Source organism: Clinocottus analis, unplaced genomic scaffold, assembly GCF_023055335.1.
Source record: "Clinocottus analis isolate CAN_PGR_092001 unplaced genomic scaffold, fCliAna1.0.p SCAF_2, whole genome shotgun sequence".
NCBI lineage: Eukaryota > Metazoa > Chordata > Actinopteri > Perciformes > Cottidae > Clinocottus > Clinocottus analis.
Genome location: NW_027175931.1, coordinates 18,681,967 through 18,704,340, shown reverse-complemented (window position 1 = coordinate 18,704,340; position 22,374 = coordinate 18,681,967). Strand labels below are relative to the sequence as shown.

At 40.4% G+C, this 22,374-nt stretch overlaps 1 protein-coding gene across 2 annotated transcripts in view; it reads left to right on the top strand.

Moving 5' to 3' along the window:
• Window positions 1-3,316: 3,316 nt before the first annotated feature.
• cadm1b (cell adhesion molecule 1b) overlaps window positions 3,317-22,374 on the top strand; it is a 127,941-nt gene continuing 108,883 nt past the window's right edge. For both annotated transcript variants that reach the window (XM_068585457.1, XM_068585456.1), the window contains exon 1: window positions 3,317-3,416. In XM_068585457.1, the coding sequence (XP_068441558.1) occupies window positions 3,341-3,416 (76 nt within the window). In that variant the 5' untranslated portion in view covers window positions 3,317-3,340. The remainder of the gene's footprint in view (window positions 3,417-22,374) is intronic.

The window sequence follows — 22,374 nt, the reverse complement described above, 5'->3', positions numbered from 1 at the left end:
AACAGATGCACAGAATACAATATGAATTTGTGCAGGTCTGTTTACTATCTTCAAGCAAACTCGTGATCTGAATTCACGACGGAACGTTGAATTTAATGGCAACGTATTCATTATGTTGAGAAAGTATTATAAAAGCATCATGATACAATTCTCTTTGACATTTACCAGAAGCAAATATAGAACTCCCTTTTTGGACAACATGCATAAATGTGATTTACAAAGGGTCCTACATGAATGTAAGTGTAACAAAAAAGAGGCAGGAAACCTATTGAGTGCACGTGTTTCATCCCTGGAAGGCATAAAGAATTGATGACCTGTGGTGATATATTTGGAATATCATTTCCTGTATTAATTTGCTATGCGAGAGGAAATAAATTTGAATTTGGCATTAGTACTATTCTATTTTATAAATGCTGTTGTGCTAAATTAGTTTGACTGACTCTGGCCGGATACTCGGACAGGGTCGGGGCAGAGATATGAAAACACACGTTTCCACATGATTACGGTCCATTATTCTGCACTGTGTTGTATCCTGATCCTGCACGTAACATATCATACACATGTTTGTGTGAACGGAAATTCAAACTTTACATACCACCCTCTGCCTGTTCACTTATGTGGTCTAAGCATGATAAAATCTACATTCTGTTTCAATAAGGCGTGTTCTTGCTTAGCCATTGGGGGTCACTTACCAGGGTCTGATTCAATTATTCTTCCATTCACAACAGGAGGAAAACATTTTCATGGTGAATGGTTTGCCTAAATAGATTACCATCTCAAATAATTCAATTTCCGTTAATTTGATTGATTTCATACCAAGGGGGGAAAGAAATCTTCATTTAAAACCATTGCATTTCTAATCAAACATTAACCGAGGAAGAGGCCTGGGTGAAAATCTTTTATTACCACTTTCTCCACTAATTTAAATAGAAAATGCTGATGGCTGCCTTATTAAATGGTACCACCGGTTTGCAGTGTGCGACTATAGTTCATGTGAAAAATCTTCAAAATACACTACTTTACCGTTTGCGAAGCTGCATGACCGTTCCTCGTATGATATACAGATTGAGCACACAGAAATATACAGGGAATCTATGCTTGGCCATCACTACAGAGGATTCAAATGGAGCAGTCATCTGATCCATTCCCATCCATTATTCATCCTGCTCTGGGAGACGGAGACGCTGGGCTTCTCCTCTCGGAGAGACCCAGGAACCCCGTCTATTCTCACGAGCAAAGGCGATGCAGGAGTGGAGTGAATCAGAGTGAAAACAAAAGTTGGGAGTAGTGTGAAAAATCCCCGAGTGCGCGAGAACTGAGACGAAACATCAGGCGTGTACTAATTCAAATCATTGCAGATCCTACGAAACTACAAAATGCGGAAATATAACTTATTGAGCAACATCTCCAGCAGGTGCAGACTGATGCTGTCGGAAAGTAAAGCAGCCCGGCCGGAGCCAGTGAGGGGAAAACACCTTGTGGAGACGTTGTGTGAGTGGCAGGCAGAACTGGCGAGCTGCCACAGATAATAACATCTGAAATAAATTTGATGTGTGGAATTCAATCTGTAGTGATAGGGACGGCTGCAGCATTAGAGTGAAGCCCTAAATGCTATCTACTCATCCATGGAATGAGGACTGACACGCAGTCTCAGAGAATAGATTGTGCAATTAGCAGCCTTTGTGCTGTTTTGACACAATGAAAAAGGGAAATGAGATTCAACGTTGTCATGCGCGGCTCTCTGTGGCCCTGTGATTCCCATAAGATGTTTTCAAATGTGCTGTTTCAGGTGAAGAGAAGTTTGGCGAGGGTTAAAACGTTACAAAGTGCAATAAAGCACACACAGAGCGGGGGAGAGGGTTGAAGCGGTCGCAGTTATTAATAATCTGCAGTGTTTCATTTCTATTCAAGCCGTCTGATTTTAAAATGTGAAATTCTAATGTGATTTTTTTTTTTGCGGAGTGTGCTGCCTCTTCAGCGCTAAGAGTCAGCAACAAGATGTAAGGCGGCATTCAAAGCATGACGAGGGCTCTTTGAGTACAACAATGAGATTCACTAAACCTTCACTATCATGCTCTTAATGGACCTTCATCTCACCAAAATATTCATAAAATACAGGGACTGCTGACTGATAATTAACAAACAACCAGCAACATGGTAACTTACTTCTTCTCTGTGTAATGGATGCTATTAAATTATCATTGCTATTATTATCATCATTATGATTTGCATAGCATGTCAAATTAAAATAGACAGAGCACAATGAGGAACTCTGTCTGCAGTATCTGTGTCCTTCCAAATGACTGACAGACTGCCCCTGCCCCGCTGACAGCATGATACTTTATATTAGGCAGCATGACAAACAGGAACTCTATCAATATTCCCTTCTATTAAAACTGCATAGGCGGAATTGGTTGCTTTTGACATGTTATACATATTGGTATTTTTTTTAAAAGAACCGTAAGAAAAAGTGGAAACAATGATAGGAAGACATGAAGAACTGATTGATGAATTTATATCAAACTGGAATAGAATGAAGCCCATGCAATGGGTATTATGGTTGAACAGGTTTGAATGAGGGAGAGCACTAACATTACTCACTTTTAACAAACATATGTTGCTGGTTTGTGTCCTTTAAGATTCACTGAATTCATTTGTACTCAACATGTTGCAGTTTGATTTCACTTTTGGCGCTAATAAGTGGCACACGTGTGTTATTCCCCAATACAAAGTGTTATCTAGACACATCCTTTAAAAGTCTGCAGCCTTTAAAAGTCCTCAGAGACGAGAATGCACACAAACAGAAGCTCACACTGCTATTGACCTGCCTTTGCTGTATAATAAACATAAACTAAATGCTGTTTTATCTCATTCAGGCATCAGCTATAAAAACCAAAGTGCAGCCAGATGAGTATATGCTGGTCTCGGCCACATGAACTAACAGACTATAACCATAAAAGAAAATTACTATAATATTCCTATAAAGTGACTGTGGTTCTCGGTGGTGAGTTTATGGTTACCTCACCGCGCTCCATTGTATTTTACACTTCCCATGGCATCACTGTAATACCCCTTCAATATTCCTCTTGGGAATTGCAGTGTGACTTTGCTGTTAGTGGTAATCCATAAGGACAGTATCACTCTTTTGACGTTATTTAAGATAACACTGTTATAGTCCTACATTCTTTTATAGGCCTGGATGTCATCGCAACATAATGCAGCCCAATATGATAGCAGGCTCCCTGCCTGAGCCCTCCCTCCGCCTCTCATGTGTCTACATTTTCATCCCATGGCCGTCTCTAGGTGATTTAGCGCCGCCAGTCTCAAGCAGGTGTCCAACATGGCGATCACGGGGAGCGGATCTCTCGCTATTACTCTCTCTGTTTTCGTGATTTCAGCGGCGTTTCTTCAGAAAGGTAAGTTTGTGGGCGCCTTGCACGTTTGGTGCGCGTGTGTGTGTGCCCGTGATGCAGAATTATCCGCTTGCTCCACGCAGCTACAGCCAGAGGAGTACCGGGGAGAAGTTGTGGCGCGTTTGCGCGCGAGATGCGCACAAAGCTGCCCCTCGAATCCCAGCTTCACTTTCCACTGCTGCTATTTCACTGTCGACTTCTGTCAACGGACACGCTGCTTCTGGTGGACTGTTGGGCTACTTATCTGCTCGTTTGAGCGCTGATTGAACGCGAGTTGTCCTGTGCTGGAGCTGCACGGAGAAGGAGTGCGTACAAAAAGTAGTGTCAGTGCCGCACAATTGCGTTTTGGCGAGGAGAAAGTGTCCGCGGCGGGGATCGAGTGAAATGGCCGTACAGTGTTCAGAGCCACGGGGCAAGTTGAAGGCGAATCAGAGGGAAACGTGGCTCTTTTATTTTGAAATAAAACCCGATTCTCCGTTCACGAGGGGACACGGCTCCATCGCACGTGAGCCGTTTCTTCCCTCCACCTCCACCATCACCACCACCACCACCACCACCACCGCATAAACCCGCACAGTCCAAACTAGTCCACGGGCTACAAATCTCACAAGTCAGGTGCGCTTTGAAGGGAAAACACGCATTGCAGCTCTCGTCTCGCAGTGTCCTCTGGCCGCACAACTGCAGCCTGGGATGTGTGTGTGCGTGCGTGTTTGTGCGTGTGTGTGTGTGTGTGTGTGTGTGTGTGGGTGTGTGCGTGTGTGTTCCAGTCCGCAGTCTTCACTTCCCCTGTCATTGGGGCTGGAGATGTAAATCTGCCATGTCGCTATTGCCCTCCGCCCCACGTCCGTCCGTCCGTCCCTCCACCTTTTTGTTTGTTTATTTGTTTGTTTTTTTTACAGTGTAAAACTGCTTGAACCAGAGGTCCCCAACTGTGCAAACCGCTCAAGCCCCACAGTCAGATTGCCGGTTGCATCAGAGTTGCATGCGTCAGTGTTTTTTTTTTAAATTTATTTATTTTTTGTTCCTGGAAAACGTATGACTGACGCATGTAAAACGGTTAAAATGTCAGCTTGCAGCCCCTTTAAACGCCTCTCAGTGGTGGGATGGACATTATTGTTGTGTTGCCAGTCCCTGGGTTGATGGAAATTGCAAGCAACAGTTTGGATGACAGGTGAACACCTGAAGTCTACTCGAGCAACTACTAATTTATTTAATTCATCTTTAAAAACTCAACAACGCCTCTTTGTGTGTGTGTGTGTGTGTGTGTGTGTGTGTGTGTGTGTGTGTGTGTGTGTGTGTGTGTGTGTGTGTGTGTGATTGAGGTTAGGCTACGAAGACAATTATAATTTTTTTGCAGTGGGATTTTTTTTATTTAGTATTTTATTTCACAGCTTACTGCAGTGCCTTCTTTCCACAGTTGGTGAATGTATTATGGCCTGTGTTGAATGGCATTTACAGCATTGTCTAGCGTCTCCATGTCACATTAAGTTAATTAACCTCTCAGTCAAACAAAAATAATGCATCATGAATGCGCAATAACCTCGAGCTCAACACAGCAAGGCTGCGGCAGCGGGGAACTGATGCCGGCTCTCTCTCAGTTCAGGTAACGTCGCCGTGCAAGAGAAAGTCTGATTTGACATCAGGCATTTCATATGTTTGATTGTCTTCGTGCCAGCTGCTGGGAGCGGGGGGGGAAAAGGCCCGAGCGCTTCCTTTTAGAAGTACTGACGGCCTACTTTTTGACAGCCTTTCCTTTTTTTCTTTGTTAATAATCCACAATCAATGGATTTGAACTTTGTCTGTAGATATCTGCTGGGAGGAGAACAGCCCCACTAACTGGACGCCGCTTGTCACAATCGGTGCTCGGTGAGTTAAAAAGATAGCGGGTTAAAGAAAGGTGTGACCTGGCCGTCACGAGAGAAAGTTGCTCCTGCTCTCCACGCAGGCAACGAGGCCTGGTATGAAATGCTGACACTGAAGCATTTGAACAAATAATCTGTTTAGCAGTATTTTCTTTCCCGGGGCTCGGCCTGCTGCGGGATATCAGATGGACTGATTTCAGAAGGTTGCATAATCCCACTTATTGCCAGATTCAAGAAGTCATTCGTCAGAGCTGAGTGATGGTGAAGTGGATCAATACGAGCTGTCACGGAGCCTCAAGGTGCCGCTGAAGGACGGGATCTCAGAGAAAACAAAAGGAAACACACAGTTGTTACGGTGCTCTCGGTTTGCCAGTTGGCACGTGACAGGGTGAGTAATTGAAGATGTCCGTCTCGCGCTGCTTATGGCGGGCGTTTGGCTTTGGAACGGATGCTGCTGAAGTCGTCCAGCGGCGTGCTGCTCTGCCCTCGGTTTGTGTTTGCTTACAGCGAGTTTGTTCTGGTGGTTTCGTTTCCTTTTCATCTCCCCGGTATGATATGAGCCATACGAGTGTTGGTGTACTCGTCAGTGGTGCATCGCGTGGCCTCCAGTCTGTGGAACATTCACGCCTCTATAGTCATACTTCTGTTGAGGGGTGACTGTAAGCCAATGTCGGGCCAGTGGTAGTACAAATGTTCAGATCTTTGGCTTAAGTAGAAGTAGAATTACAGCAGTGTTCAATATTTCATTACAAGTCCTCATTCAAAATTTGACTTCAACAAAATGTTTCCTCTCTGAGTGTTATGCAGTGTGATATCTTACTGCTTTGTTGTTTTTTTTTACTGATGCCTTATGTGTGAGCAGCATTTTAATGTTATAGGTGTTCAAGTTGAGGCTAAATGAAAGGCAGCATTATTTTATTAGGCACTCATTTGTTTAGTGTTTAAATTGTTTTGCAATGTCACTGCAGTCTACACTTAACATAATAAAGTAAATACACACCAGATATTTGCCTCTCAAATCTGATGAAGTAAAAGTATAAAGTAAAACAGGTATTTTTAAGTACATCAGCAGTGTACTTCAGTAAATGTACTGCTAGTATATTCCACCACTGACTCGGACTGTAACCAACGAGTCATTTCTCTCGGGACGATTCATTGATCCATCATAAGATTTATAGAATGTAAAAAAAATATAATTAGAAAAACTTCCCACAGTTGAAGTGACAGCATCAAATCATTTGTTTTGTCTAAACAGCAGACCCTCACAAATACGGAGGCTGAAACAAATCCAAAACAAATCAATCTCCTCAGAAGCACACAATGAACCTTCACGCTATCTCTAAAGCAAACTGAAGTGGCCTTCTCTCCACTATCTGTATAAAATAGCACTTACAGTACAGTGCCATGTTTCAGGAGGAATTGAATACTGCACTTAATGGCCCATTGATATGTGCCCTCATGAGAAGTATTTCATCGCCGGTACGTTCGAGATCACCACGGTACATCATTTGTAACAATAATAAACTCTTCTATTTAAAGAAACTGAATTAATTGCTCATTAAACTTGCATTAAACTCTGCTTAATAAGCTTCACTCTAATTGCTGGATAATGCATGGCACTACTTTATGCAGTGGCAGCTAATCTTACTGTTGGATGGGGAGCGGATGGCAGAGAATTGGCAGCTAATGCATGTTGGAAAGGAAGCCATCGGTATCCTGTGGAACAAAGTAAGTCATGTTGGCTAAAGTACATCACACCTTCAGGGTGTTTTCTTGCCGTATCTGCTTTCGAACGTTGCAGCGGTGTATATGCGTGAAGTTCTCGTCTGTAAGTGGAGTGTTTTCAATCCATTTACCACCTCGCCTGAGCACGGCATGGAGTGGGAATGTGCGTCCACGATCGAACTGCGCGTTCTCTTTTGAGACTGCTTTTTTAGAAAATTGTTTTGGGCGCACAGGGTCCTTGCAGCTCCGAGTGAATAGGCAGATTTCGCTTTAGTATTTTCTCTTCCAAGTCAGAGGTTGGAGGAAGGCAGTCAGTTTATACAGAAACAAGTTGGTTATAGAGGTACATGTTAGAGGATGAAAAGATAAAGAAAAAAAATCATTCTATCTTTGATTCTTTTCAGCATCTGAAAGAGTCCAATCTCAAAAACATCACCTTGGGTTCCGAGTACGAGGGTTTTTGTTCACTTGCTTAATAGTGGGACCTTCGAGTAAATACTGTACGAGGTTGTTGTGTCAAGGTCGTAGGAGTGGTGCTGGAGACATGCTATCACTTTGAGTCATGTAGTAAGTAGAAACGTGGGACATTTCTATCCAAGGGATTTGTACTGCGGTGTCAAACTGAATGACAAACTGAGGACAAGGAAAAAATGTGTCCGTCTGTCTGTGTGTGTGTGTGTGTGATTGTGTGTGTGTGTGTGTGTGTGTGTGTGTGCGTTGAAATGTAGTAAACAGTCAATTAGGAGAAACAGACAGATGACAGATCCTTTCATGATTGTGGGGACAGAAGCTTCCATTCATGACTGTGCTGTGGTAATGAGGAGGAGAGCTGATGTCTCCGCTTATGAATATGACATTGTTTTCTCTGTTCCCCGGTTCTGAGAAACCTCACTCTTTTGGCTGCGATGCTCAGACGGTGACAATCAGGTCCACAATGGGGGGAAAAAAAAAGGAAATGCAATGTTTTTGTTTTGAAAGGGGCACAGAGTGCACATTAGTATGGGTGATGGAGCAATTACAAGCCACCATTAAGGCTGTGGAAGCAGTCAAAGCGCAGTATATTCTTTGGGCAGATCTGCACTGTAATTCAAATAAAAATCTGTAACAAATAAAGAATCCAGTTCAGTAATGTGACAGTACATAAAAATGTCTGGAAGTGACCAGGCCATTCATCGTCTGACGGCAGATGCCAGTAATTGAGTGTTTTACGAAGGCTGGATGAGATTCAAACTTTGGCACCTTTAAACCTTCTTACCCTTTAACTACAGCGCGCTGTTTTGCCTTTTTTGAGATACAGTTGTTCGGGGACTGCAGGGTGGATTCATCTGGATTTAATTGAGCCATCTCTAAAAAGTGCAAATAGGATAAACTCTCAGAACAATATTGGATGGATTGCAAGGAAATGTGGTTCATGGTCCCATCAGGATGAATTTAAATAACCTTGATGAGCCTTTAATTTGCCATATAGCACCAGTATCGGGTCAAAAATACTTAATTTTTTTTACTAAATCAATATTATATGTATATATAATATATGTGTATATTTATATATATATTTATATAAATATACATATATACTGAAAAGACGAGTCCCATTCCATCAAACATTAGCATAATCATAATAACAAGATAAACTAACGTTGCAGCAAAAGAAAATATTTCTTTTTTCGAACGGCTTGGTGTACAAAATGTTATTTTTTTTGCCCTTTTCAGACTCACATTGATTGACCTCATGGCGGCACTGTGTACAGTAACCCGAACCCTCGTCACTGATCAGATTACGAGGATCTCATTGCTACATTATGCTATTTTTAACGGCGCACTGCACTGCAACGTTCGTTCACTTGTTGGAATTTGTCAGAATTATAGAAAGATACTATTCCCCGAAGGGGCGCCTTGCATAATATGTTTACTCATCAATGTGTCATATGATATCTGAGATGCCAACGATCTGATTCTCACACACATTAGATAATATATTTCATCATTTAGCATTACAGCATGCCACTTTGCCTAAAGGGGAACCACAATTAGGACCTAAATATAGGCAACACAAATATTACATATGTCTTACTCATCATGGTCTAGACAGTGATTTAATCTTAAACTTCCTCCTGCCTTTTTTCTTTTACCTATTATGAACCACCCAAAACAGACACTGAGATAAGAAACCATCCTGTGTTTAGATCAGTCACAACAAAAGAGAAACCCAACACAAAGAGAGCCCCGAGAGAGGATGAGTCTCAGACCAGAAGTCACAGCGTCGAGACTAAATAACTGCTGGTCAATCCGGAGGAGAAAGGACTCTTTCTGAGAGACAAGACTGAATCTCTAATCGATAAATTCACTTATTGAGCTCCCACTAATCCACTGCTTTAATTTGGAACCAAACACGGACGTTTATAGAGATTGAGTTTGGGAGTTGGTCGGCCCGCGCCGCCTTTGGACCCGTCTACGAGGTCCACTGTGGATTGATGGCTGGCTGGTTCGCTTTTGCCGAAAGACAACAGCACCTTTCTGTCTCCTCTCTGGGCTTGTTTGGCCAGATGTGAGCCTGATAAAATAACCGCTGTGTACCCAGAGTCCTCTGTAAGCAGCGGTGAGCAGGTGGAGGTAATGTGACGTCGCTGGAGAAACTCCAAAGTGCCATGTACAAGTCAGAGCCAACAGAACCCTAATCAATACAACTTGCATTCAGACTGTGTGCTGCTGTTGCCATACTTTACTCTGAGATTGGAGTAAAATTGTAAACAATCAAAAAGCTTATATGAGATACTGGGACAGGTGTCTTACTTTCTTAACAGCACCTAGAATCTCCCTTTCTTGTAGAAGTGCCGTTTCTAGATTAATTTATGCAGACTGAATGAAATATTATTCCCTCACACAGCAGGATGCAGCTAGACTTGGGGACAACATTAGAATAGCTCGGCCCTCACTACTTCCTACGTCTCTTTCCAGCAGTGCTTCTGTTGCACCCTAATAATCGAGGAAAATAGGTTTTTCATTGTTTAGAATAATCTGTTATCTGTGCATATGACAGTCAAAACATCTTGAATCTTGAATCTAATGTAAATAATCTCTATTGGAACAATATACTTGGGGATTCCAGCTGGAAAGAACAAGCAAGTCCTAAAGAAACGACATTACATTTTTAAAAATGAACATTAACAGTCCTGAAAATACATTCCACCTCACTGAAACTGCTCTTTTTTAAAATTCAAAAACAAAAATGTCCATTTGGGCAGTCCAACACCCAAAGACATGAGACAACCCAAAAAGAAAAAAAAGCAGCAAATCCTCACAGTTGTGAAGCTGTAACCGGAGAATGTTTATTGTTTAACGAAAGGATTAATACACTAATAATTTCAGCACTACCGCTTCTGATGTTAGCCTGGCTCTGTATGTCGCTGATGAACGAGCTACGTGTCGTTTGTTTAATCCACACTAACATCAAGGAGGCTTGGACCAGTTCCCTGGCAAGTTACCAGTGCCGACCAACACATTTTCTGTTTATAACCCCCCATAAAATGGCAAAATGTTATTTTTATACTCTGCTTTTTTTTAGCAGATAAAACCAAAAGGGTTAACATAAGAGTTTCAGGAAGGAAGATCCTGTCACTTTAGAACGGAGTCAGGCGGAATGCTTCCAGTCTTTGCTCTGAAACATGCAGCTGCTGGTCACAGGTTCATCTTCAGTTTTCAGACATGAGGGTGGTCACCAGTCTCCTCTACTAACTCAGGCAAATAAATATATTCCCCCGAATGTCAAACTGTTTTTTTGAACCAGAAGGGTTTACAAAATGGTTTCTATAATTCAGTATGGTTTAAGAAAAATTGCAGGACTTTGGAACCAATGTTGTCTCCAGACCTCCTTTTCCCTGTTTTTGAGTTGTCGTAGGAACCCCAAATTAATACCAATACTTGTGTTTATTGTAGGTATTTGTTAAGCAAAGTCTTGGGAAAGAAATGTATACCTGCAAAAAAATCACTTTTAAAAGATATTTTAATCCTAACTATGAACATTCAGCATGATGTGAGCCAGTTTCCCCAAAAATGCCTCCTGGAGCACCAATAAGACACCTTTTTAGAAAGATTAGGACCTGAAGAATCAGAATCTGCAACACAAATCACAATACAACAACGCCTTGGTCTGTTAGGAAGGAGTTTCAGTCAAAAATACTGGGTCGTTCGGTTAAAAAAAATGAAAAAATTACGTATTTTATGCCAAAGATTGTCTGAATGGGGCATGCTGGGACTTAAAATGGGCGCGAGGGGATTTTTGCGATTAAATTTCTTCTCAAGGTGCATCATGAGAATGTTTTGAGCTGTCGTCTGACAGGTCGCGTCCGCGTGCCTCGGGGAGCATCGTGCTCTCGAGTTATCAGCGTGACGATGGACTCATCTTAATTACTCTCCGATACAGCGCCATCATCTATCAATGTCAGGCTGATCAAGACTGTGCAAAGCAAGCACTGAGACTCATTCACCCAAACCAGAAGCACATCGATTGTTTCTCATACTTGAGTCATTGCTCTGCGAAGAGACATGGGAGGCAATAGAGCTAATGGAACAGGGAAACTCTGAGTCACATTGTTTACATCTGAGATGACAGGTAAATGCATTTGAAAGGAAATACGGGCTTGATCCACTGCCTCCCAAATAGCCGTGTGTCTGTAGCTAACAAGGAAGGTAAAGCTGCCAAACGATTAACTGGCCCGCCGTCCAGACGTCGAGCTCTCGCTGCACGGCTGCTGCTCTATCTCCAAATCAAATCCGCGTCTCGCGCTTAGCATAACTGAACATTGTGATTGAACTCGTCGTCATATTTATTGATAAAAGGCTCCTCCGCAGCACACGGCACTATGTTTGCGTCTTCTTCGAAGCTGTGTGTACGATTGTCTGCTTTTTGGAGATAACAGCTTTATTGTTCTATCCCAATTTCATACTAGCCTACTGCTAACTGTGATATAATGTGAGACATGCAGTTGTATTATCCTTTGAGAAATACATAGTAGGAGACTCCCCCGACCGTTAAAATGTCTTTTTTCAATATGGAAATCGACTGTTTTACATACACTTTTCCAGTGAGATCAGCATCCCTAAACCTGAATTAAAACAGTGTAGAGAAACAGACAATTACTCCGGATATCTTCATGTAAAACGTGAAGAAGTGTGTGTCTTTGGTACAATTTTAACATTTGATTCATTCCTTTTAACTGCGTGTTTTAACAATGAGGCCACTGAAATCCCTCCAATGTTGCACCCACACTCGAAGAAGTTATTTGAACAGGTTATTTGCAGTTGTCTCCCCATAAGCGGAGCCCAACAGGCATGTGTGTGTTGTGAGGCCTGTAGTGCACTGCAAAGAGACACACACTGTAAGGAAAGAGGATACCCAGTCAGCAGCAGCACATTGTCGGCAGTGAGTTCCTGGTGGAGGAGGAGCCACCAGGAGAGCAGCCTTGTCTCTGAGAACATGTACAGTACATTTACACAAGTACTCGACTTAAGTACAATTAGGTGTACTTGAGCACATCCATTTTCTGCCACTACTTCTATACTTCTACTTTACTGCATTTGTTTGTTTGTTTCTTTTATTCAGTCAATTATAATAATACAATATTATTTGATATAATATATACAAAAACAAAGACCGAAAAGGTATAGGTAGAAGCAAAAAATGCTTTTATATTCCTATCCTATTATTATTATTATTATTATTATTATTATTATTATTATCAATACAATCAGATAATTATTTAAAATAAAGGAAAAAAAGAAGATTATATATATATATATATATATATATATATATATATATATATATATATATATATATATATATATATATATATATATATATATACTTACATACATACATACATCTTTCATATAGATTTCAAATATTGTTTTATAAATAATCCTCTTAAAAACCAAAATTGAGTGACCCTGCCTCAGCTCTTGTTTTGTGTACAACATTTACTTCACAGCTGTTACTATTTACATTTTTTCAAATGAGACATATGTTTATGTGACATGATGCGCTCAGGGATTCATTCCAAGCTTTGTATTTTCCCTTAAACTTTTTGTATTAATTACACTTATATACTTGTCCACATATGTTTTCGATGTATATTGTATTTGTCTCTCCTGTTTCCCCAGTGGGATCTAACGGGTGTTGCAGCTGGTTGAGTCTCCTTTAATGAGCTGCGGCTTTAATGGAGTCGACAATGTTTTTTTATTTAGCATTATGTGCTGATGTTTGTTTTCTCTTGGTTCTTTGTCTTTGCAGCACTTTCAAACTTTCTTATTAAAAGTCTTGTCTAACTTACGTTGTACAAACTAGTACTGCTGAACGTACCCCGCTTCGTATAGCAGGACGTGGCAGACCTTCATTAATGCTATTCATTTGTCAAGATAAGCCGATTCTACTTGTCAGATTTTCACTCAGAGTTAATTCCTTCATCTGTCCCTTATTCTTTGTTCCACCAGCGTCGGGGAAAAAAAAGATAGCAGAGCAGTTATATTTGCATGTATAAATATACTCAAAAGTGTACTATTTTTGATGCTGCTTTGTGAATCTGCTCTGAAGTTTGATGTGTTCTTTTTGCGAGAGGCCACATCCATTGACACTAGAATACTTTAAATGATGACAAATTATCTTCCTTTTTTTATGAACTTCAAAATATATACATGGCGCGGTGTGTAGGCTTTTGGACAACTGAAATCTTTCCAGGATGCCCAGTGTGTACGAGAAATAAAATGTCTGATGCAAAAACGTGAATGACTGAATGGCCCCGTCTAAAGGCAGCGTTTTGTTTGTAGGTTTACTGTAGGAACATGGAAACATAGCACGGCCCTGTGAAAAAGATTCTAACTTAACAAAAATACAAAGATTGTTGTTTTCAGGTTTGTTATGTCATGATTATATTCCATATCGGCCAAAATATCTCCCTATATGCTATAACTACTGTTCCTTTATGAGGGTGAAACAGAAATGCCTTCCAACTTCCAACCAAATGTATAAAAATATTTGATTATTGTTAAAGCTGACAACCAAATATAACATTTAACCCCTTCAAAAAAAAAAAAAGTCACTATTTTCTCAACTTCTAGATCGTTTGAGGGTTCTAGTGCTTTTATATCTGCACTATTTTTGAGTTAATGTTCACATTTGTATATGATACAGATGCTACCACAGCATTTCATGACAAACTCCTCAGAATACTGTAAATAAGAGAGCTCACTGACAGAATAGGCAAGTGGCACCTCCTGACACTCGGGTCCACTTGAAGCAAGTGTAGTGGCAGCTCTTGTGCAAGAGGGACCTTTGTCTATACGGACGGCTTTGCAGCTCACCAGCCAAAATCCATTTTGTAGTGAGCATGCGAGCTAAAGGAACCACCAAAGTTCATCCCTCACTTAGAGCTACTTCGAGTGCTCCACACTCTTTTCTGCAAACATGTCTAATTTAGCTTTGGCAGTCCATGATGCTCTAGTAAACTTAATTGGTCATTGTAAAGTCTGCTCCCTAAAACTGTTGCGATTGCTTTGTTGCTCTCCGAGTCAGAACGCATGCCAGCACTTGTTAGCACCGAGCTACAGTTTCACTTCTTTACTGTGCCTTGATGTTGCAGCACAATAATGATGCAGTTTTGGGAGGTTTGTAGACGGTAACTGGTGAAATGTACGGACACAGAAGCGTTGCAATGGACCTTGATGCACGAGACGGAAATTTGCTCTGTCCGTCTTGTGGTATGGATTTTATTTCATTTTTGAAGCTTCAGTGTTCGCACAAAAAGAACTCCTTCTCTTTTGAGAGCTGTCAGTCCATTTAATGGAAGCAGAGTAGTAGCATGAATCTTACAGCCGTTTGTGTGAAGTCGGAGAGCTCTATTTTCATGCGAGCGCGAGCCACAAAGCACAACTTTGCACTCTTATTTCCTCGAGGCGCAGCAGATCATAAACAGTGTTATTATCGTGAGTTGTAAACAGGATAATTACTGGAATTGTCAGTTCATGCATCCATAAACTCATTCCCAGTTTGGCTGCAGTAACTTACCAAATCTAACAAGATGATCCTGATTAATACTGCACAAAATGGACAACATTTTGTGTTTATTGTCATTTAATGTGCACGATGTGATTTAAATCTGCAAATCTGGTTAACGTGTGCATCGTGGCACAGAGTGACCATCTGCCTGTCAGATTAAAGTTTACTTTATGTTTGCATTTGCACTTCCTGGGCGAGTTTCCTCTTGGGAGGAACTCCTGCGAACTCGCCAAACATTACCAAACTGTACGTCATGCCGGAGAGAGAGCTTTTCTTTTGCAGAGAGATGATGTGATTGGCCCTAATTGTTTCTAGCTTCTAACACTATTATCATAATGTATGATAATAGCTCTTGTCCGCATATCCACTTTGTTTCCTGGGCCATAGGCCTGCAGTCATCAGTTTTTCATTCAAATGTTACTAAATCCTGATAAGTGCGTGCACATCTCACCTTTTTCTGACTGAACACTGGCCACATGCATAAATCTCTCCTGTGAAATAACCAGAACTGTTCTAACGAGCAAGAAGCTGATTGGGATCATTTGTCTTTGGGGCATTTTAGAGCTTTATGGTGCAGAAACACCAACACTGTGGTACCAATCTTAAACTGTGGCGTGGCTGATTAGGTTGAAATGTATTTACACTTAGATTTGATGTTTATTAGAATTCACTCAATATCATCTGTAACTTGCCACCTTCAATTAAACTAATAAAACAATGGAGTAAAGTATTTAACTTTTGTCTTTTATGAATTCCCAAATACAATATATGTCTTTATACTCCGAAAAAAAGGCATCTTGGAGAAATATATGAGCCGAATATGTTTCACGGCCTCATTCTGCGGTCCTAAATCACCAAATGAAAGGTTTTGTGCTGTCAGCATAAGTCAAACTTAGCTCTTGTATGGGAAACCTCTGAGGAAGACAGAGCTGCTCTCGTCTAAAAACAGATATCAATAAATGTAAACAGCGCTGGCCTAGGGATGTCATTAAAAAGAATAGCATGTCTAGACCTCATAAAACCAAAACATATTGTTATTTCGAAGCAGCAGGAGTTATTGCCTGTGAGCACTAAGATGACATCCATCAATTTAGGGTTTTATTGGAAAATGCAGATAGGCTGCTCGAGAGATGTAAATGATTTACTTAGCATAAAGTTTTGCTTGAACAAGCAGGGAGATCGTGTAGTTAGCGAGGGCAGGGGAGTGTGCGTGTGACAAAGGCGGTATCGAAGCAAAAGCTGATTTCCCAAGCCTGAGAGGAACCGCGCGAGAGAGCCGTGCATGAATAAATAGGCCGGACCTGCACAACGTGGATTATTCTGCTTCAAATATCAGTAGACTTAAGGGCTGTCAAATGGCATACATTTGTAATGGGGTTGTTTTACATGATTTCATTTTTGTCACTTGTACCCAAATGTCACATCTTCTAAGGTCTGCGCTCACTGTTTCTCACTGTGTACACAAATTGCTGCTTTATTCCCTCTGCCTTTTTCTATTGTGCGTTCAGGCCAATTTAACATAACCTCTTCACATTTAAAGCTGTTTTTCTAACGATATGATGGCAAATGAAAACTTTGTCTGTCATAAAACCGGTTCCTACGGTAGATCACAGACAAATCACCATTAGCATCATTACCGCATGCCAGTGCAATATGGCAATATGCAATATGGGGTGTGACAGCCACCGGGATAATGAGAATTAACACGGAAAAACTCTCCATTCTTGCTGCTTTGGAAGTTTGTAGAATTCCACACAACAATTTTAGAAAAGCTACGGCTTCAAAGTACAGAGCATTTGCATGCAGTTGTGTATCACTTTGACACGTTGGCCTCATCTTTCAGTAAATCTCAAATCTACATTTATTCAAATGTCTTCAGTGCTGTGAAGGTTGACACTGCATAATCCATCAAAATGTTCCATTTGAAGAGAGGGGCTGGAATTATTTGAATCATCAGAAAGCAGCCTTGCTTGTGGTAAAGCGATAGAAGCTGTTGAAAGTTTTGACCCAGGGAACAAAAACTGAAAATCGATTGATTTACATATGGCATGGACGTCTTTTCTTTCATTCTGACCTCGTTTCTCTCTTTACAGCTGTGTGTTTGTAGCCACAGAATACATTGTATTTCTCATCAGTTGTAGTTGTGTAATACAAAAGGATTTAGTTCATTATGAGGCGTAAAGAGCTTATTATTTCAATAAAGGAGTGACAGGTTTGGTGAAGAGTCATTTTTCACCAATGAACTCAAAGAAAAGTCCATTTCTTCTGTTTTATAGCTTTAAACAGGACACTTCTGCTGTTTCCGAGAGTCGTCTCAAATCATTGAGTCTTTTCACATTTGAAGTGAAAGTAAGAAATGGCTTGCAAGAAAGACGTGAAAGTCTATTGACTGTTAACACCTTTTTGCACCTTCTGGGATTCACAAACACCTATATTTCACATCCAGGTAATGTTATTTTATTTGCAAGTTGTTTCTAAGTTTTGTTCTCCTTCGGGAGCTTTTTTCTTGTTTGTGTTGATTTGTTTGCCTTAACTTACATCTTCAACTGTGCTTGTGTTGTTCGAAATATCTTGTTGTAAAAGGAACTTTTCAAATCAATAATAATATATAGATAAAATATCTGCCTCACAGAAATGTAATGACATCTTTCCTGCCGCAGACAGTTAAGTTAACCAATTTTTTTCATTAACAAAGACGTACAAATGTGGACGTACAGGTAAATCAGCCTACACTCTTACTTTTCTTGAGTTAAAAATTGCTTTCATATTGCGTGTATGTTTATTCAATCAAGGAGGTGGTTAAAATTCCCTAGTTGTACCGCAAAGTTGAACAAATTTCTAGCGTCCACCTTCATTTGTTGCGGCGATAAAGTGCGATGAATATTGGAGAGAACAAAGACGAAGCGTTTCAAAAGCTGTCTTTTCAGTGTCTTCAGTCAAGGTTGCAGCTCAGTTCAACGTATTATGCGATGCTTTCATTTACACAGATCTCAGCGCTCCTCTGCATCTGTGTATGGGGGAGCTGGGAAGCAGTTTTTTCTCCCTTTTGTCCAATCTCAAGGTTGGAATGTGTGGTGAGGGACCCATGTGTAGAAAATGAATTAAGCAGAATTATACCGGGCCTCAGTTAAGGTCAAAGCGGTTCGGTTAATGTCAGTCACACTTCTGTTGTGCTTTCTAGATCAATATATATATATATATATATATATATATATATATATATATATATATATATATATATATATATATAAACAAAAAACTGCAATCACTTTCATTTGAAGCAATTACCAATATATATATATACATATATATATATATATATGTATATATATATATTTATATATTTATATATATATATATATGTATATATATATTTTTATATATATATGTATATATTTATATATATATATATATATATATATATATATATATATATATATATATATATATATATATATACATATATATATAAAGAGAGAGAGAGAAAGAGAGACAGAGAGAGAGGAGAGAGATATATAAAATATATAAATATCTATATATATAAATATCTCTCTCTCTCTCTCTCTCTCTCTATATATATATATATATATTTACCATTTCCTAGCTTTGTTTCCATTATCAGCAAGCATCCTCACAGGAAATCCAACTGCACTTAATCAAGCACAGAGAATCATCAATCACAAGTTGTTTCCTTGGCATCTAGCATTCTGTCATGTCCTGTTCACTAATTAGGATAACAAAAAAAAGACAATACCTTCATAGGAAAAAGTTTAGCACTTTGCAAGATCCTCACATTTTACTTTCTAGTTGAGAGTTTGATCAGAAGATTGATGCCACCCATGTCTGTGTGCTAACCATAAAGGAAACAGCTAACCTGGCTCTTGCTAACACCTCCAAAGCACACGTATTAACATGTTGTACTGTTTCCAGTCTTCATGGCTCAAGTCGTAAAAAAAACACAAGTTGTTGTTCCCACACTACGGCTTTTGTACAGAGATATTGTGGTATGAAATGAGCAGCTGGGAGGTTGATTTATTTTAACCAGCTAGCCAGGCTAGCTTCTTTTAGCTAAGTTATTAAGCTAACTGTCTTTAGTTAGCTTTCGGCTGATGATGATCCTATTAGTAGCAACATAGAAGTGATTCATCCATGACGGACAGATCGGAAGTACATGTTTAAGGAAATAGACATGAATGACAATTAACTTTCAGTAGAAACCGAACGGTCAGAGAAGAAGAGAAAATGAGGTGCATGAAGGTAACCACGCTCTTTCAATGTAATCATTCCGCAGAAAGGGCAGTTTGGAGATGAGGTTAGTATCACACCTCTTTGTCAGTAACAGCGGGAAAGTTAGCAAATAAAAACAGCTTCATTTTGACACATGTATTTTAGTCCATTGTACACAGTAAACATCACTCCGGCGGAATAAACAAGGTACTTGTTGTCTCTTCAACTTGTTGATTAGCGGCACAGGTAGATAAAAAGAGAGCAAAGGAAACTTTCATGGTTACTTGGATGACACATTGAGCCCATGGCTGACGAAGTGTTGAATGACAGTTGGCAGAGCCCTCGGGGAGGCACCTGTCAGCTGAAATATATTGTAAGTGTAAGTGACATTATTAGGAAAATGCTGTCACCTCGTGCACATGCAATGTCTAAAGTTTGAAATGATATATTCATAGTAAACAAACTATTAGTGGGATAGGTGACATGCTTCGTTCGACGATTATGCATAGTTATGTTTAATAAGCAAGCGGACAAACCGAGCGCCTGTTTGTTTTTGTCTCTGGTCATCGCTCTTCGTGTTGAGTAGGTCACCTCTGAATATTCATCACCTCTTATGTCATCAACGCTGATGCAATTGGCGGGAAAATATTGCACTCGTCGCTTTCCGCGGCCGTATATTGCCACCCAGAACCAGCTCAGCCATCGGGCCTCCGCTATGACATAATTATAGAGTATTAAACCGTCACAATGACATATCAGTCAGACAAGATATGCAAAAGGCCTACTTGGTTTATCCTTACTCTTGTCAGAACGGCCTGAACATTTGCGATTTGTTTGCGGCCGGATCACAATTACGATTGGTATTTATGAGAGCCATCAAGCCTTCAAGAGGAGCTGCATCTGAAGGTGACTCTGGGATGCATCACATCAGACTGCGGACACAGTGAAACAAGGCTCTCAGACAAGCTGTCTCCTCTCGCCGAGCCTTTTAAATCATCATCACTCTAGCCGGCTGTATGATAGTTCACATGATATATCATCTGTTGGAGCTGCAGCATACGCACCACCAGCAGACAGTGACGATGAGGCTGGCAGCGAGCCATCGCTCGTTTGATGCGTCCGTTGCCCGTTATTAAGCTAGCGCTTCCGCGCCGTGATGTTTAAGCGTCACTTAAGCTGCCAGTGAGGTTTAGGGGAGGTTTTTTTTTTTTTTTAACGTTCAGATTAACCTTTTTTTTTCCTGATTTAGCTTGTAGAAGCTTGTTCGACTAAGGATTGTGACAGCGACGGTTCGGCTGTCCGTCCAAATGTCTTCCAGCCAATGCCAAGTCGTTTAACATGTCTACTTTCATACAGGAGTTACTTGACTATGGGTCACTCTTAAGAGGAAGAAAATAATCCAACCTAGACCTTATTTGTGTCGTTGTGGCCACCATTCCTGTTTTTTTTTTTTAAATGCATTTTTTGTTTGGGGGTATTTTTGTTTTTTTTGATAGTCAACAGAAGACAGAAGTCAAATGAGAGATGAACAATTTGTAAACTGTTTATTGGGAAACCATAAGATAACTATGCTATTCTTTTAATATTTCAGTGGAGTCATAATGTGAAGATCTTAGTATTTAAGTGTTCTACACATTTTTGTTTAAATTAATAATTTCGATATTAAAAAGAAACAAAGCCGTTTTTTATTCATTGAGATTTTCTTTTATAAATGTGGCATATTACTCTTCTAAATGCCAATGTCCTCAAAAATAATATCCTCAATAAATACAAGAGACATTTCCGACAGACATCGAGCTCCACAACAACATGACTATATAAAGTACGAAGTAAACCAATTAACAAAAATTGGCATTTCTACCAAAGGTGTCATATTTTGCCAATTAAAAGCAAATTATTGCTTCTAACACAGGAAACATGACTGATTATCTGAGTGGTACATGTGCCTCAATAATGAACTGTGAATGACAGCTTTATTTTTGTAGAAAGAACACCTTATTCCTCATCATTGGTGTGTAAACAAGTTATTCTAAGCAAGTCATGACATCTACATGATAAAGTGCTACCAAGACAGCAGGGTCGCCGCTTCATGTAAAAGTAACTGCTGCGTCTGTGCAGGGATGTCCTTGTGTTTTCCCTCTACCCCATTCCTTTGTTTTCTTCCTCCCTCCTCTTTGTGTGACACAGCCACTTATAACAGTTAGAGAGCAGGTGTGGGACCGGCCTCAGCTGGGCTTCATCCGGGCTCAGACTGTCCTTGGACCCCCGTGTTTGTCTTATAACCTCGGCCGCAGACGCTCCCTCGCATCATCGGCTATTCTTAAAGCTCCCCTTAGCCAATGATTAATCCACTCTCGTCTGATTCAGATATGATTAAAGGCAAAGCGTCAAGGCATTTTATGGAGGTAATTACTCACTCATTAGCCATATGTTTGACAAGTATGCCCTACTGGCATTGGAAGCGTCTCTATTAATCATAAACACATCTGACAAAAGGCGATGATGAAACGATGAAATATATATCCTGACTTAGAATCAGTAAAATTATGTTATCAGCATAGTCTTTACTTGATGTATGACTGCCGAGAATATATATTTTGGGTCATCTTGTGTCTGCCACCATATTTCTTCACGGACCATGTCGCTGACATCATTATCAGTCTGACCTGCTCGGGGGATTTTTCCTCTTCCCCTTATTCAAACACCTGGATGTCAACACATACAGCTTGTTATGAGCCAAACAATCTAAACAAATGACCTCACCGGCCACCTAAACATGTTTTCCCTTCAACACGATATGAAGATTACACCACCACACCCACCTCCGATCCAGCCACCCACTCTCCCGTCTCCTGTCTTGCCGGGCGATCTCCCCAGGCTGCGAGGACACGATAGGACAGGAGAGGATAAATTACATCCACAGAGCCGCGGCTATCTCTCATGCTTTCATTTGCACCAGCAATTAATCAGCCATCACTGGAGAGCTCTTGCATGTCAGGCTGAGGATTTTATTAGGGATGTCCTTTATGGGCCTTAATGAGACTTATGTCTTCCTCGAGTATTTTATTTGCTGCACATAGCACGGCTGCGTGTA